The sequence below is a fragment of the Hesperophylax consimilis genome, chromosome 16 (genome assembly GCF_061612785.1).
Source record: "Hesperophylax consimilis isolate HC1 chromosome 16, BYU_Hcon_1.0, whole genome shotgun sequence".
Lineage (NCBI taxonomy): Eukaryota > Metazoa > Arthropoda > Insecta > Trichoptera > Limnephilidae > Hesperophylax > Hesperophylax consimilis.
The window spans coordinates 23,238,585-23,258,257 of NC_142851.1; the positions used below are offsets into that span (position 1 = coordinate 23,238,585).

General features: G+C 32.4%; 1 protein-coding gene across 1 annotated transcript in view; it reads right to left on the bottom strand.

The window, feature by feature from the left end:
• Positions 1-19,673, bottom strand: part of LOC149416900 (protein turtle-like) — a 359,283-nt gene that overhangs the window by 299,590 nt on the left and 40,020 nt on the right. Inside the window, exon 2 of the mRNA XM_089641342.1 lies at positions 14,940-15,277. Within this exon, the coding sequence (XP_089497468.1) occupies positions 14,940-15,093 (154 nt within the window). The 5' untranslated portion in view covers positions 15,094-15,277. The remainder of the gene's footprint in view (positions 1-14,939; positions 15,278-19,673) is intronic.

A 19,673-nucleotide genomic window follows, 5' to 3' on the forward strand; every position in this document is an offset into this window, starting at 1 on the left:
CTGCCCCAATTAAGTTTGATTACAATGGAAAAACTACCTCTGATAGTGAAAATGGAAGGTAAAGGTACATTATTTTAAAGGGTCCCTTGCTTGTATAGAGGGTTACTGATGATTCAGTCAATAAGGATAATTTACGTTTTTAACACTAAAACTGATGCAAATTTAACTTTTAAAAAATGTTTATTGTACATATAAAATATAAAGTACAAAGGGTATGAGCAGAACGTACACCCTTTTTCTTGTAGTTAACTCACTAAGAAATAAGTAAAAACATAACACGTAATTTACTATGATACATCTATTTATACTAATAGATGAATCAAAAAATCCTTATAGGATTGAAACTTCCACCCCAGGAACTGGAGTCAACTACGCCAACATCTTAGCCAAATTACGATTGGGTAAGACAATATTTATTTTGTATATTAACTGCTTTAGTGTCACCCAATTTTGGAAAAATTCGTATATCTCCACGTGTGTACTCATGATTGCCACCAAAAGTTTATGTAATTCATTGTCATTGACAACGAGTCTATCTGCCGTTGGTGTGCTAATTTTCACCAAGATTTGCATTCATTCATTTACGAAAACAAAAGTGAAATTCAAAAAGATTATTTTTTTAAATACATACATCTACATTGTACACTACATAGGTGTAGTTTTAATTATATATTAATATGGACATTGGCGTATCTAAATAAACCTAAATCGCAAGACTAAATTTAAACAGCTTTCTGTTGGTATAAATAATTGTTTACTTATATTCACGAAATTTGTAGGTATAAATAGTTTACTTATATGCACTTAATCTGTAGGTGTTAATAGTTTTCTTATATGCACGTGGTTTGTAGGTATAAATATTTTACTTACATTCACGTGATATATAGGTATAAATAGTATACTAAATTTGAATAGTTTATTTATATGCTATATGATTCGTAGGTATAAATAATTATGTTTAAATCATTATAATATATTTATTAAATCTTAAATCCAGCATCTTTAAGTAATTGTGGAACAAAGGGGGATTTTATATGGAAAAGGGCGGTCAGGTGTTCTAAACTAGTTCGAAAATTTTTTAATAACATTCAATACTACTCGTATGTGTACTCAAAAACACGTTCAAATTAGTCCACTTTAAAATGTACCTGTATCTATTGGTGAAAATATAAAATAAGCAATATTTTAGTGTTTTTATATATTTCGATGACCTCAGACAGATGGTTAAGTTCCTTGGTTACGAACCCAGATGTTGCGGGTTTAAGGTCTTACATGTCACACACCTATGAGATTTTTTCTTCACATTCTATTAAACATTCACCATATAAAGACATCATTTAAATCATTTAATACAATATTATGCGAAAAACTGCAAAAAGTCGTCACTAGGAAATTAATCCAGGACCTCTGCCTTGTCCGGGCAATACTTTGATCACTGAGCTTTCTTTGTTTTTATTTTTAACCGCTATATATAATTTATTTTACAAAGAAAATAAACATGTATCATGTTCATCTACCTGACTGCGTTAAAACACTTATTCATTTTGTTCATCGGTAGTTGTTAGTCTTAATTTAACAACTTCGGATGGAGAAATTCTCCCATGTTACTTCTATTGGACGACCGGGGGATGGAATTACGTACTAACGTTAAACTTTCAGGTCGTAAAAATCAACTGCAATCATTTTTATGTTCAAACTTTACGTCCAGCATCCTCATTACGTCGAAATGAGTTGAGTTATTTTGAGGAGAGGAAAAGTGGAAAGCTGTATGTTAGGTCAGGTTATAAAAAAGGTAAAATGAAATACTGCGATGTATTATGTTATTAGTTGGGACGTTGATGTTACCTGTTTAAAATGCGAATTTTCTAAAATATAAAAAAAATGCAATGGATGTACAAAATGCAATTAATAATTTATTCAATACATACAACGTAAATGTATTTCATAGAAAGCAAACATTTTGTCAGACGATACTAATGATACCATAATAAATAACCGATGACTTTGTTATTAAGTTATTAGATATGTTTGATAAGGCTTTTGGAAGGCGAAACAGTTGTCACAGTTTATATTAACGTTCAAAGCAAAACGTTCTAAAAAAATATTTATGAAAAAGAATAATTATTAATAGAAAATAAACTTCAAAAATACATAGGTGCACTCACTACTATTTATGTATTCTATTTGCCGTCCTGGCTCCGCTTTGATACAAGCTTCATGAGAGTGCTTTTAATTTGTATAAAGTAACTTTGTAATTATTTGAAGGTGCTTATCTCATAGTAAATTGGCTGGTATAATTTTTATTACTCATTTGTGTATTTATTCACGTTATCAAACGATTAATATTTGACGGAGAAGATCACAAATTTGGGGTAGGTACGAGAGAATTTGAGATTTGGGGTGTACGTGTAAAAAGTCATGGGAGCAGGTTTTATATTTTGTGACATTCGTCAAAAGATAGTTGCTGGACTGTAAGTAACGCTGAAAATGTCAACGCTCAATTCAGAATCGTTTGGCAGTTGAGTCTCTCTGCTGATTAATACAAAATTGTCAAAGATAAAAAGTGCATAGGATCTCCCACGAGTATATTTGTTACTTTTTAAGCGTATATCAGTGAACCTCTTTCGATATATATATATAAGTTCTAGAGATTAGATAAAAATGTTTGCCGAAAAATATTTTACGGCTTGCTTCTAAGGTGTAAAAATCGACCATTTCTTTTAAGAACAAGGATTGATACGGGAATGGGTATAATGTATATTCTCTCATATATAGGTAACAAATAAACCTCTATTGTTCTGTAGGTGCCCATAGAAAATAAAAAGTCAATTTATATTAAAATGCTGAATTTAAAAATTTTGAAATTATATGAAGCGTACCTATATGATAAAAAAAAATTTCCATCATTACACGTGCTCTAAAAATCGTAGTATATGATTACTGAACATTAAATAGACGTATATATTGTAACATTGACAGGTCGGATACAACATTAATTTAAAATACCCACGCATGATGCATTGTTATGAATAACTTTATAAGAGCCATAATACAGCGAATTTATATGTGGGTCATCAAACCCGCAATATAAATGACTATTTTGGTGATATTTGCGGTTGTAAACCTCGAAATATTAATTAATTTTATTTCATTTGTGTAATTATCATTTTATTATGCGCGGTGGGTATAAAAGCCAGGCGATATGGTTTGGTTCCCAGAAAATACATTTGGACTCGTCTCCCGACGAGATAAAATGATGCAAAATCTACCAAATTATTGCCAGCATGTGTCACAGTGAGTCAGTTTTTCTACGAATTGTGTTTGCAGTGTGATTAACATGTTTATAGTTCCGAGAGAATTGTTTTAATTGTGGGAGTGATTAACTGATTAGTAAAATGATAACTGTGTGATTTTTTAGCCCATGTAGAAACTACTTTCGCGCTTCTTGTTCCCGTGGAATAAACTGAGCAAATATATGACGGGTGGGCTAAAAAGATTTGAGGACATGGAACGACAGAAATGAGCAACACACACACTATCAGAAATTGAAATTTGTTAAAGCATTTTTCTACTACCATATTCCAAGTTATTGGGAAGACTGAAATTATTATTATTATATATGTCATTGATGGTAATCGGATAACTCATCAAAATTATAATTCATCACATTTTAAAAATTTACATAAGTCATGGAAAGTGATGAAACAAAAACTTTATTAACTAGGTTTTATTAACTAGGTATTTTTAACTGGTAACTTTATTAACTAGGTATAAACTTTATTAAGTAGGTTAGGTAAGGTTAGGTTAGGTAAGGTTTAATTTTTTTTTTCATCGTTTCTTATGACTTTATATCACTTTTTAAAAGTGTGTTGAATTGTCACTGTGTTGAGTTATCATGGAACCGTCCCTTCAAAATAAGTTAAAAGAAAAAGTTGTTTCTGAATATTCATTTTGACTGTTCAAGTCAATAGGTGTCCCACATAAATTAAAAAACGGATATGTTTATCCGAGACACTGACTAGGTTACAAACCAATTTCATTAAAAAATTTTTTAATCATCTATAAAAAAGTAGGTGCCAAAAATATGGGAAGCATTAGTTTGCAAGATGAAACTGTTAATTCTGAATTTTAAATATGATATCGCCAAATATGCCGTACAATAAATGTCCCAATGATCGTGTTATTTAAGACGAGTTTAAGACAAGAGATCATGTGTTCGATTCCTAGTTGTGACCGTTATCTTTTTATTTTTATATATCTTGTTCTATTTCATGTTTCGTTTAGATTTAATAGTATTATCTTCTTTATAGAGACATACTGATGTTAGTGAGAACAAGCGAATCATTTAAAAAAGGTTCTTGCTTGTGTAGTGGTGAACTGTATCGTACAATTGCCGCTCTTACGTGTGCGGTGTATGAAGAGACCATTTCTAACCATTTTGAACCACTATCGGTGTGCACAAATATATTCAACGAGCGCTCTTTAAAATAATTTGCATATACGTACATTAAATTTTAGGAGTCTTTCTTTCATTTGACTTTGAATTTATGTTAATAATTTGACTTTTATGTATTATCAAACGCATAATCGTATTTATTTTAACAATTTTTTTTTCAGAATTTTTTTTTTAATATGAGAAGCGGTATCGGTACCGCCGCCCCAGGAACAATTTATTGAATAACCGATACCTCAGCCACAGGTGTCGCCACGTTTGGCGACTTAGCAGGGGTGCCCGGATTAATGTGGTGAAGTTTGTCCGGGTCTTGGTGTCGGATGCGTCTGCCCACCAACTGCGTGGCAGACCAGATAGTGACAAAGTGGTTGCGGGAGACCTCTTAACCTCTCCAGCAGGACTCTCTCGTAATATCGCCCTGCACCGCAGTGGGAGGATGGATTCATACGTCCGCCATTCCTGGACAAACTGATCCCTAGATTCCTACCCACCTTTCGTGCGTTTTCCTTTCCAGGACTTCCTCTCCTTCCTTCCCAAAAACCATCATCCACACAGCATCTCCAAAGATGACACTACCCCTGAGAGGAATTATTTTCCTAAAAACCTCCCGTGTGCAGTTAATGTAAAAAAAATGTAGATTTACCTTCCAGCAACGTTAGACGTTGTAAATTATTACACTGTCTTAAACAATGACGACTTTAATATTGATATCTTTTCATACCATCCTCTCCATGAAAAATTATGCATATAAAAGATCTTTTATCTTTTATAATCTTATGCTTCAACACTCAAAATTAAAGTATATCAAAATTTTGACAGTTTTAAGGCCATGCACGCGGCTTCATTGAACAGTTTTTAGAACTTTATAAAAACTACTGCGTTGGGCCCGTCAACATTTTGACGACTGTTTGAAGTTTCCTGTCTACTGAAACATCCCGTAACTTATGTGTACATTTTTTCTGTGTGAGAAAATGACAAATAATCTTAAAATAAAAATAAAAGATGTGAAGAATTTTAGCAGGAACTATATATATATATATATCTACACTGAAATATATCCATTGGATGGTGAATCATGCGTGCTGTGGATTTTTGCCAACAGATCCTAGAGCCCTATAGCGACTTCTATTAATTTTGTTTGACTTCCAAAAAATTGTAGTATAGAAGTGAAAAAGACAATTGCAACAGAGAAGCATTGTGGGGTCCACTAGTCTTGCATACATTTTGAGTATCGTAATAACTAATGATTACACCAACGTGGTAAACTTGGCATACTCGGTAAACTTCACACCAATTACCATTTTTTCTTTATTCAGTGCATTGTTTATTACAGTCATTGAGAATGTTTAGACCACCAAGTTAGGCACATGCTCGTGTTGTAGTAGGAGGTAATATATAAAGTACTTTAAAAGAATATTTCAAGTGTGAAATATAGAAGAAATTAAAATAACTATGGAAAGTACATAATATAAAACAAAATAAGGAGTACCTATAGATTTTAAGAGAATATAAGAAGTACGAGTACATATATAATTTAGAAAAAAATACATTAATTCAATTTACGAAATCAATGTAATTACTAATAAGTGAAAAAGAAACTCATGATATTTGTGCGAGTTAGTGTTTATGTGAAGTACATAAAAATAATTTGAAAGAATATATCAAAAGTTTGAAATAAGAGGAAATCAAAAGTAATAAAAATTACAAAATACAGAACATAATAAGGAGTATAGAATCTAAAAAAAATAATGGTTTCAAAAAACATGAGTATGTATTATTAGGTAAGCAAATAAGAAAACTTTTGATATTTTGTATGTGCGTGTTACAGTGATATATGTGGATACATCATTCTTCATTTGCATTTTTGTATAGATTCTTGTCATTATTACTAGGCAATGTGTATCAAAATAAGTTTAATTATTTGTTATCGGATATTTCCGCGTGTTTCATCAAATCGCTCTTTGGTTATTGATAACAGCATTATCTAATTATCTTACTGTAAAAAAGTGGGTTGATTTGAAAATGTGAATAAATGATACTCTGCTAAATTGATATAATTGAAATAGACATAATCTCGAACGAAGAATAATGATGACTGCATCTCTTGAATAAAGATCGTAATTTTAAAGAAAGAAGAAAAAATAACGAGTTCAATAAAAACGAGTTCTCTACAAAATTCAAATAATACTAAGTAATTAAAACCTCAGAATTGTAATATTTCATTATTGAAGAAAATTTTAAACAGAAAAATCAGAAGAAGATAGGGTCGAATCTAGGACTTGAACCTTTAACCTTCGATTTGCCGGGGCGCGCGCGGGCACTGCTCTACCAACTAATGGATTATTATAGAATTTAATTATTCCTGTCAGTGCCGTGCCTCCTGCTGTAAGCACCTACAGCATTCGTTTCAATTTTTTTACGGTTATTTATAAGTGTATAGGTTACTCCAAAACTTGTTTCAATTTATTTCAAGCTTTGATATGTATCAAACACCGGCATAATATTCTCAACATATAATTCTCAACTTTCAGTGATTAAAAGTTTCCCCTTGTTTTTTCAAGGGAACAAGCTAGTAAATTAATAACAACCCTTAATTAATCACGTTTCGTGGCAGCATAATTATTAAATATTACCGTCAAAAAATATCTGCATTATAAAGCTTTCCACGGTGAAAGCTCAATCAACACGTATACTTTGGTGATTTATTGAAAATGACGTCTTTAATCAAAAGTGTTTGAAAAAGTTACAATAAAGTACAAAAAATGCTTCTTCAGTAAAAAAAATATCACAAAAGAGTCACAAAGAAAGGGAAAACCTTCGTCATGATTCGGTTCGTTACCTCAAACGGACGGTTATCGCCTGCTGGTTAGTATGCAGTAACGCTTCGTTATTTTCAACCGTAGCAGACGCCCGTCAGGGTTGACGATACTTCTAATGATAACTGACTGTGATTTAATGCGATCCCGTTGATTTCTTTGTTCCTATTTTAAAAGCCAAGGAGTCAAAAACAATAAAATTATAGAGTTTTGTATTTCTTGTGAAAGGAAACACTCGTTTGTTTATTATGATGACAAATTTATTTATGGAGCGGCTTTTAAATAAAATTATATTGAATGTAGGAAAAAAAAATACTTTTTTATTCATTCCATTAACAAATTAATACCTAACATTTTTGTCAACCCCACAAATGATAATAACAACTCAAACAAAGAATTATTGGTCTTCAGAAAAATAACTGCAGAATATTTATTTATCATTTAAAAAAAAATTAAATCAAAAAATAGTTCAGTTGGATTAACTATTAGTTTAATAAGTGATCCTTTTCCATTAATTGGATCTATTCTATGAAATATTATTAATCAGAGAATTGAAGAAATATGAACAGATATTGAAGTGATACTAAAAGAACAAATATTGCAATACTTAGATGAATACAATATTTTATACTAAGAACAATCGGGATTCAGATTTAACAATTCTTGTAAAACAGCATAAAATGTAATCTTTGAAGAATGGGAAGAAGGAATAAATAGTAATAAATTTATCTTAGCAATATTCTTGGATTTTCAAATGGCATTCGAAACTATAGATTGAGAAATATTGATAAGAAAGCTTAAAGAAATTGGTTTTTCAACTGTAGCCACTAAATTAATAAAAGAGTATTTGAAAGACCGAATACAGGTAACAAAAATTAATAATCAATTTTCAGAACCCATGGAAAATAAATTAGGAGTACACACGGATCAGTCCTTGGACCTCTATTGTTCATACTCTATATTAATGACATGGTAAAAATATTTTAAAAATGCAAAGTACAACTATTTGTCGATGATACACTAATATATATAATTGGAAAAAACTATGAAGAACTAATACATATTTTAAATAATGATCTAGATAATGTATCAAGATGGCTAAACATAAATAAGCTTAAATTAAATACAAAAAAAAATACAAAATGTATGGTAATTGGTTACAAGAAGACATCCAGTGAAAGCAAAATTAAAATTGATGGTGAAATTATTGAAAATGTTACCGATATAAAATACTTAGGAGTTATAATAGATTCCAAAACTCAACTTTTACAAACATGCTGAATATACCCAAAAGAAAATTGGAAAAAAAACATCTTTTTTGGGAAGAATTCGCCAAAAACTGTCCGAAAAAACTGCAATCACCATTTATAACTCCATTATTGCTCCACATTTTAATTGCTGCTCAAATATCTTTTTCCTGTGTAACGACCGAGAACAAAATAAATTTCAAATTCTCCAAAATAGGGCAATGAGAACAATACTCAGACGAAATAGATATTCAAAAGTAGATAAAATGTTAAAGGAACTAAATTGGCTAGCGGTAAAACAAATATTTACCTTGAACACGATGATATTATACACAAAATAGTAAACGTACCTATAGATTTTACCCAAATATTTTTCAAATAAAATTGTATACAACAAGGGCATACACAAACCTAAAACAAGGACGTGTAATGAAATCAGGCTACCAAAAAAGGACAAGGCGAATACTCAGAATAGTATACTATATAAAGGGATGAAATACTATAACGCGCTGCCGGAAAACCTAAAGTCTGCCCCAATTGGAAAGTTCAAGATGTTGTGTAGGAACCACATCAAACAAGAAAAAAAATAGTATATTTATATGTAAAAAATGAATTAGTCATTTTTAAACTTAAATGTACAAATTAATAAAATAAAATTAAGAAATAAAAATTTTAAAATTCCATAAAATGAAATAAGGAAAAGTGTCAAAAATCTGAGGTCAGTAAATATAAAATAAAAACTTTTTTTCTAGACTTAACGTTAAAAAAATAAAAATATATCTTTTGCTCAGACAAATCCGAATATATAGGCAAAATAGTAACCAAAAACACATCCCCCAAGAGAGGGGGAACATACTCTAAGAGGGCAGACAAATAATATAAAAAGGTAATAACTTTTCTTATAGAAATGGAATGACCGGATCGTGTGCTCGTAATCTGGCCACGTGGGCAATGGGCACGTGGTTCCGAGAAACTGGTGGTCATGGGGTTGAAAAGGTTCTCATCCTCCCCTACCGCGAGCGAGTTTTCTGAGGGTAGATGCAACATCCAATTAATGGTTTTTAAATGGAGTTTTATGACTACCGATTTAAATGCTTTATCTTGAATTGGCTTTACGATTGTGATGCACATTAAAAGTTGGTTTAAAGACAGTTTGAAAAGTCATGATTTTATTTTGTTAAAAATAAGAACATTTAAAATGGAAACCATTAACCGATGAAACGGTTTATCAAAGGAAATAAAATTCTCGAAACCGTAAAATATATGACGATGTTTAAGATAGAATATGGAAATGTAAAGCTTTTGCGAGGTAGGTAAGAGTTAAACATAAATTATCGACGACTGCTGTAACACCATAATTTTTTTTTTCATACGTTCAGTTTAACTACCATTATGGACATCAAAACAACATTGTGTATGTGCCCAATGTGTGTTATTTAAGTAGTCCCAGAGCGAGATTGTACGTTATAGTTTTAATACCTCTTATCTGTATTGTTTTTATACAAGACGTGAAGGAAGAGAACGATCGTCGATGACGTAGGTTCGTACGATATATATCTGGGACTACTATTATAGTGTTTAAAAAAAGCTGTGCGTCTACATAAAGGTCGCTTCGAGTCATTAGTTATAACTGACATGAGAGTAGATACAGTAGTAAATTGATACCTATTGAATGCATTAATATCATAAAAAAAAATTGTTAAAAAATGACTTCATTTTTAAGATCCTGGTGAACCTACAATCTGATTCTACGATCCCGGATAATTGGTATTTCGATGTTGAAAAGTACCAGTCAACGCAACGCTGGCTTATAATTTAAAAAAAATAATTGAAGAAAATTAAATTATTACTACCTAGACTTTATTTTCACACGACATATCCTAGTTCTCACACCGAAAAATAGTGAAACTTGGAACACACAGCCAGGGACGTCGCATTTACAAACTACATGTGTGGATGCACACGGGCGGCCGATCTAGGTGGCGGCCACTGACCTCATATTTTCTATAAAACGCCAAATCATATAAGTGTATTAGAGGAATAAATTTAAAATGGTTGAATTTAAAGAAGTTTTTAATACTTAGCATTATTGCAACTTGCTCATATTGCGTCCGCTCAATAACGACCATCAAATTTAGGAGCTAAGAGCTATCAAACAGTTTTAACGTGAAATTTTCTACTAGTTATTCAATACCAGTTTCTTAAAAAGCCTTCAGATTTTAAAATATTTTTACCTACAAGACCAAACGACATGGGGAAAATTTATGCAATTTCAAAATGCTCCCGAAGTATCTTAAATGTGCTATATATTGCTTATTTTTGAGGTTGTGGTAAAAAAATATTATTTTAGAAACCAGATAAAATTATCTTTGAAACGTTTGTATTTGAAATAAATATTGATATTAATAAATAATAAAATTTCAATGTCAAACATGAAAATAAAAAAAAGCTCTCCGGGACATTTTGACTCTAAAATTAGATAATTTTGAAAGATGTTTGTATGTAGAAAGCGTTTTCTTTTTGTGTAGAGAATTAGTAAGTCAAACCGTGACTTCACTTTTATCCCGTTAATACAATAAAAAATATAAATAATTTTTAAGCTTTCAACTGTTAATGAAAAAATCCCTCCAATTTTTAACCATGTACTTTTGACATTTTTTAAAATTTGATCTGTGTAACCATAATAATAATATTTGGCTTATTTATATAGCGCCGTTTTCGTGTAAAATCGCGTCAAGGGCGCTGATATATAAACAAAAACAAACAAACTGAGAAGAAAAATTATTTGACCTTCCAACAAATCACCCAACAGATCACATTTCTACGCATAATTTCTAAGGATATTTTTACAATGTATGGACGCCCCGGTCAGATCTGTCCTTCAGAGCCTCTGATGGAATATTATCTTTGTGGCCAGTAATGACCTTCAGAGAAAGAACAACGGAAATATCATATATTGTATCATATATTTTCCAACCATTATTGTAAAGAAGTTATTCCATTAGTACGGATTCTAACTAATTAAACGTGATAGGGCGGTATTTACCAAAGACGGCTATACCTATCTCTCATGGCGGTCCTGAACCCAGCGCACGTGAGGGAAATGTCACCGCCACGTGGTGCGGTGACTGGTGACGTGGGTGACTGTTGGCCACGTGGGATTAATGTTCAGACCGTGACAGAAGAAAGAGCTTCCATGGGAGATGGGGAGGATCCCATTACCGCTGATGATGTCATGAGATCAACACATAAATTATTTCATGAGATGTAAGCACTCAACCGCCACTTTCAAGAAGTGTTATAAAGTGATGAGGGTTTTAGTAATTATTTAATTTGGAATGAACATGTAGTAGTTTTTTGTAATCCAAAAATAAATGATTTAGATACATGAAGTGCTTGCATTTATGCAAAATTATATTATTATTTAGTCCTCTCAAAATAATAAACTATATATATGAAGTAACTTAACTCATTTGCTTAAACATTGGTTCAGTCAAGAATCAAGATATAAAAAATATAAATCTTTTTTAAAACACATTTGTTATTGATTAAAAAACGGTCTATGACCATAGTTCCATTGTGATATCTTCCATGTTTCTTACCTTATTCATTGACCTTAACCCTGCCCCTACAGCTGGTGGCACATGACAGAGCCATTTGGCCCCGAATCATTTCGCTAATACCATTTGGCCACGGTGAAAATTAAGGAGCAAACATAACTAAGCTGAGGAGCCGAACCAGTGTGATCTATACCCAAAAATTAAAATTCATCCAGTACATACTATCCAACTAGATGTCTAAATTCATACTGAGCGGATTTTGGATCGGAGATTGCACACACACGACTGAGCCGGCAAGCCATTGACTCAGGAACTTGCCACATACGGCTGAGCCGAGCCACGGCCTTTTAGCTCGGTTCCGTGAATTTAGGACTCGCCGAATATCAAGCAGAGGCTGCCCAGCTAAGCTTAGCCAACCTGAATTTCCCCACACGTGATGATTTTTGGCTCGGCGCGGGGCTATTTGATTCGCTGGCTCTGCCATGTGTGTGTGTGTGATGTCTCCCGGTTCCACAACATGATTCCACAGGTATCGAATCCTTCTTTCTATCAGGGCGGGACATTGACATCATACATGAATTCCTCGTCTTATCTGTGTTTTTGTGCTCCAGATTTTTATTTTTTCTTCGAAATTTGTAATAAAAACAGTACTTTTTACCACTTCTATTTTTATTATACTCATCCTATTTGGAAGAACCCTTCTTTCATAAGAAAAATATTAAAACTACCTCAAAGTACACAATTCAGAGAGAAATATATATATATTTGAAATTTTTATTAAAAAAATAATGTTACCTACATAATTTACAGAAAATATAGTAATTATTTCACCTAATTCTAAACATAAAAAGTACTACCATAATAAAGCTAGGCTTGTGTTTATGGGGAATGTGTCATTTAGTTCGTTATTTTTTTTATTTATATTTATGCCAAATATTTAATTTATATTCTCAGTGTGCTTTTTAACGTGAAATTTAAAATCTTTAAAAAATTATTATAAGCAATAATCAGTCGCCTGAAATATCAATACAAATTGAAAATATCTCCCGAGTAAAAATAAATGCCGCCAACGGGAATTGAACCCGCACCTTCTGATGTCCGGTCAGATGCTCTGGACCACTGAGAAAAAAATAAGAAATAATTTTAAGTTTAACCGATTGTTTCGATAGCGACGCGAAATATGAATTAATCATTTTGGATATTTTTAGAATTTTATTAATGGCGTCCAGTAAAAATATTTGTGGCAAACTGGAAAGAAAAAAATATGTATTTTCAAAATTTGGAGCCCCGGTCATATATGACCTTAAACGCTGGAGGGGTCAAATAAAAAATGTATTCAAATTTCATGTTTAACTCCTTCAATGTTTCCTAGATTTTTATATACCTATCTTTTTTTCTTGAGTATAATTGCCAATTTAAAAATTGAAACTTTTGTCGAGAATTCAGACTATCCATGAATTTAATTATTTCAATATTAATTTAATTATTTCCTGAGAGACGTGATGTGATATTCCAAATTCAAAAATTCATAATAAATTTTTTTTGTAGGTACCTACATACAGTAAATTTTTGCCGCCAAAAGTTGGTGATATAATGATAGGCATAATTGCCTTTCAAACAATTGATTGAGATTCATACCGGTGGAGATATTGTTTTTAATTTTTATATTTATAAAGAAAATAATACCGTTATTTTCAAATATTCTGTTTTTTGCTCTTATTTTATAACCCGTGATTTTACACTATTAAACAATGAGAAGCACATTTCAAGAAGTGAGTTTTAGATTATCAAAAAATATTTTACAGTAAATATTATCTTTTGCTTTTGCATTGAATAATTCAGAAACCTCACTTTAATTGTTTTTTGGTGACATATTCTAAAATTGTTCTTTCTTAAAAATATCCGAAATGGTTGGCATGCAATCATCGTTTCAATTGAAAATGAAAAAAATATCTTTGAAAACATATTGTGATCTTTACAGAATGTTACAACTCAAAACCTAATCGTTTAGCAAGAAGTCAATGTTCTTTCATTATATATTACTCAGTATCATGATGATTGCTTGAAAACATATTGAGTGACTCTCCAAATTCTCGATGGTTGATTAGTAGGCTCTGTGTGCAAATTAGATCGGTATGTCCTGAAATCATCATCACGCAGCCAGCTGTCTCGACTAATTCGCACGATGATCAGTTCATTAATAACCGCATGGTGCTACGCTTGGTGGACATCAATTCCAAGAGACTTGAGCATATCATTTTCCGTCTCTGGTGAATTATTATTAATTATTAACACGAAGCTCTTACGGGATTCAAGATTATCAATTTTTATGGAGAAAGTGAAATTGCAATTCGAATACTCATTTTGAAAAAGTACCTACCAACATAAGTGCACAGATATGTATCAAATCGTTATATTAATGATAAGATAAATTTAACAACTAATACGAAGTCTTGACTTGATTACGTTTGTTAGATTGATTGTTTTTTAACTTTTTTTTTTCAAAAATGATTTACCGCAAAACGGTTCCTACTCTACTATTTCCAACCATCTGGAGCCGGTGAGACTATTGCATCCCCAATCGGGATATATATGATATTAGGCTGAATTTAGTACGGAGAGGAAGGAAATGGCGAAGGGAAGATGGGGAAGTGTCATGCAAAGCTTAATTCTGAATGGTGGTCTTTCACCAGGATAAAACTTACAGCACTTCCACTCGCAAATATGCCACATATTATTTTTAATTAATTGTGTAAAACACAAAATTAATCAAATTAAATTTACTTACCCATGACTCTTGTATGCTTCACTTACACATAAAAAATAATTCAAATTAATATATACTAAAAAAATATCAACTTACCACCTTTCTCCAATTCTCCCGAGTCAGTGATGGCCGCCACCCTGGAGACACAAACCAGCGTCAAAAGCGTCCGAAAAACTAACTTGATCCAACATGATCGAACACTTGCGCCAGTTAAGGCGACATTACTAAACACTCTACCACACTCACACATGTCCACACGCACGAGAGGGCGAACCCCCAAACACACACACTGGCAAACGATTCGAGGTGGGTTTACATTAACGCCTGACTGCCGTCACATGTTTGTTATTTTCGACGCGTTTTGCTTACGCGATCCCCTTTGATATCTAAACAGATGTTACCGATGTATTGTGGTTGCCGCCTGTGATCTCCAGCTGAAAAATAACAAAATAAACGGTTAATGAAATGTGGGTGTGATTTAAAACGTGTAAGCAAGGTTTTAAATTAATTTTATATTGTATGAAAAAGTTTACATTTAATAAAATATCCTTAAAATACAGAACCATTGAATATTTTTATTTCTACTCCAGGTTTGACGACAAATAACAAAGTTTTATCAAATTTTTTAATAAATTTTATTATATTATGGCCATTTAAGTTTGATTTTGTTAATACACCTTTTGTGACTTCAAGCATTTATCCATCCATCCAAGCATTTATCCATAAATTAATAAAAAAATCTAACGTTTTCTTAATTGAAAATTGTTTTTTATCGACCGAACGCAGCCAAGTTGTGTTTTAACTCGACCATTTGGCATTTCATCCGTCTGTATATTTGATTGCGCGTTCCGTTTCCGTTTAAAAATGGTGGCTGTTTTAATGTTTCAGTAAAGATTATTTATCCTAATGTGAAATCGTCGTTTTAATTTGGAATCTATTATTCTCATTTTTTCAATATTGTAGTACCTACTTACCTACCTGTCTGAAGAAAGTTTGAAAAAATAATACTCATTGAGTGACGTGTGTTTTGACAAATTGTATAATCCCTTATTTGAAATATTTTTTTAGATAAAATATTTTGTTAATAATAAGGAAGGTGATTTTAGGTGAAGTTTTGGTCTTTGTTTATTAAAATTAAGAGAAACTAGTTTTATTAAGATCTATGATAATAATCATTGAATAAATATTTTTACGTAAATACATTTGACCAACACACTCTTTTGGATTTATCAATCTGTGGCTTAAATCACCTGCAAGGTAAGTACGTTTTCTTTACTTAGCTAAATGTTAAGTAAAATTTGTACAGCGCCGTTCAGGTAATTTTTCAAAAAAGAGTTGCAGAAAAAACGATACAATAATTAATATTATTTTAATTTTTAATGGTCGCATAAATCACGATTGTATACGGTTAAAAATATGCAACAATGATAACTGAATTAAAAAAAATAACAAACAAGTTTGTGGCTGTTCCAATAAAAGTAGTTTTTGTTTCTTTACAGACCTTACCCTACAAACTATTAATTTCCAATGAAGATATTCAATGATTCTGGACTTCAAAATCATCCAATAATAATTGTCGATGATCAACCCTATCGGACTTAATAACTGTGGGATCAATCCGTCGTCCATTGTATAACATACCAAATAATTAATTACATAACATCGTCCATCACGATTTCATTAATCAGTGACAACATATAGCAATACTGACCACAGATTGCGACGTTTGATCTGAGGTTGATACACATCTAACACTTTTCAATACAAGAACTCGATTCAAGTAAAAATATTTTGTTATTTTTTTCATTCACATTTTTTACGATATCCAGATGGGAAATGTATTTTTTTATACTTTCTGGCCACAACATCGAATTTTTATTTTAATTTATGTATTCGGACTTAATTCGATTAATGAACCCTCACTTTCTGACCGTCATTCTAAACCGAAACTTTGCTTGAAATGGCTTTGGATAAATTAGTCACAATTAATTGTCTTCTCAAATAGCATACACATGATATAGTATGTTCGTGATAAATTTTCGGAATAATTATGTACATTATCTTATTTTTAACCTTAATATACCTAATTCATCGTTTAGTGAAGCGAAGCCTTTTTTTCATATGCTTTCAAATTAGGAACCATTAGAAAGTTGCTACATTTTTAGGTATGATGGTAAATAATTTTAGTGAGGGCACATTTTAATGTATTTGTGCACACAGTTATAGTATAGATTTAAAAAAAAGGTTTTTGAACTAGTTTGGAATAATATTAACTTCGTATATCCACTCGAGAGATTGGTATATGTACAGACAACTGTATATTGCGGTCTCCAGTGAATCGTTTTTTGAAACTTGTCATATTGTGCCAAAAATTGCTCGAGTGTATCTCGTTAATTTAACATAGATATTCATATCTTTGACGTCATTTTAATGTCTATGAAAGAGAGCGGGCACGCTTTCAATGATCAACCATAAAACACAGTTGAAAACAGTCAAATAGAGCATTGCTCAACAAACCATTTCACTGATCGGTGCTTCAGATTGATCAATCGAGATGTCGGAAACAACAGAAGTAGGCTAATGTAATTTGACTGAGCGTAGCTAAGTCCTGTTTTAACTTGAGAGTTTTGCAGTTTTTCGTCTGTCTGTAAATTTGTTTGTGTGTTCCGGGTCCGGTAAATCCTGTCAAGGTGTTATCCATTCTGGATGGTACATTTTAATTTCGCCAGAGTTTGCATGAGCGTTAGAGCTGTCAAATCGGCATAAGGTCTAACATTAACTAAACTGTTATTTTCTTGCTAAACTTATTTCTTTTTTCGCTTGGATGAATTTTGAATATAATGTGTTTTTATTTTAACTGGTTCACTCTATATTTAGGTTGTGATAGATGTTTTTCGATTGAGAAACCAAAAAACTTATCTTGTAATTGCTTAATCTTGTACGTTCTTGCTTTTATGAGATAAGGTATAGGATAGAGATAATACTTGTTCAGGATAAGATGAGCGTGGTTATTGCATATCCCTGGAATCATCAAACTCGGAAGGTAGTAAAAATACCTTTTTGCCCATTAAAAAATATACCTGCGTATGTACATAGTGTCCGAAAACTCGTGGTACAATCGGGAAACTCGAGAATCTACATCACATTTGTAGTCGATTTTGTAGTATAACTTTTTTATTTGAGGTCTAGATCATCGAGTAATATATTGTAATTTTTAGGTAAAAATTGAAAAAAATCTGTCGCTTAGTTAATATCAGCTATTTAATCTTTTGAAATTTGTCGAATTACAGACCTGTCTCAAAATTTTAATCGCAGAGTAAGAAATGTCTGCAAAGTAACTTATTTTTCAAATATTCAATGCTAACACGAACCGATTGCCGCTGAAAAATATTTAATTAATTAACTAACCATTGCGCCGTTTCTCCGCAGGGGTAGGCAGAGCGGACGGACCGCCAAACAACTCGGTCTTGGCAAACACTTCTTGCCCCATTCACATTTATACATCGTCTCATACATACTCTTATATTATTCTGAATCTTGACATGGCCCGACTCGAGTATCTGATTCACTTGATCGTGTCATGTCTTCCTCGGGCGTCCCCGACTTCTGCTACCATCCACATTTACATCGCTCTACATGCCCAAACCATCAAAGAGTCCTTTTTCTTAATTTTACTCACTACGCTTACATCAGACTTACACTCTTTTCGGATCTCCACATTTCTCATACGATCATACATGGTTTTCATACTCAGGGATCTCATTTTAACAGCATTTAGTCTACTTTCATCTTTTCTCTGCCAGTTCCATGCCTCACTTCCTTACAGGAAGGTACCAGCACTCCATTATGGACTGCTAACTTCGCTTCTTTGGATTTTTTTTTTGCTGGCGCCAACTGCTTTCAGTCCTCCATTAATGGAGTTACGTGCTTTAGATCGGGCCCATGCATCCCCTTCCACTTATAAAAGCACCACCATCATCAAATAGTAATAATTATTATTTTTTGCGCAAGAATAAAACGTGCCTTGATTTTTCTCGTCCCCTGAATTAAGACTCTCGGAATCGTATCATCAACTGTTGCCTAACAATCTCAATCCCCCATCATTCCGTGAGAAGATTCATACGTACACTGAACAGAAGTTTAACGGGAGGTTATCCACCGCTTACCCGCCATGGTATAAGTAACAGATGGTTACTCCTTCAGGGCTCTACCACGACTCTAATTTTTTTTTGGCTTAATGGCTATACATTTATTATAAAAAATAATCTAGACCCCCAATGTCCCTGCATAGTGGTTATCTACAATTGAAAATACCAATTTGAACATTTATAAATTTTACCGTAGAGTATTCCATTCGTTCACTGATAGTCCCATAGAACGTGCGTGGCAATCGGTCCGTCCGTGCACAAAGATCGACTACCGCGCCCCTCCACCGGATTACCTAATTATGCCCTGAAGAAAAGATCGGTGGGAAGGTTGGGGGGTGCCCAAAGATCCTAGGTACACAAAACACAATATTATATGACTAGATTCTAGGTACTGGACTCACAAAATACACGGAACTCGGAGAATACTATTATATAATAGATCATTTTCAGCCACGTGAATCCCCGAATGCTGCGCTAGAGATTTCTAAAGATGAGATATTATCAAATTCTGTTTTTTAACACTTCACAGGCTAAGATGCCAAACAAAATGTCTGTAACCAAGTAGGTCTTCCGACGACCCGTGATTTTTCTGTCTTATGGTCTTTTAAACTATAGAAATCCCAATTATTCAGTCAATTATTAATGGTAACTTGTGTATTTGTCCAGGAATACGTAAAATACT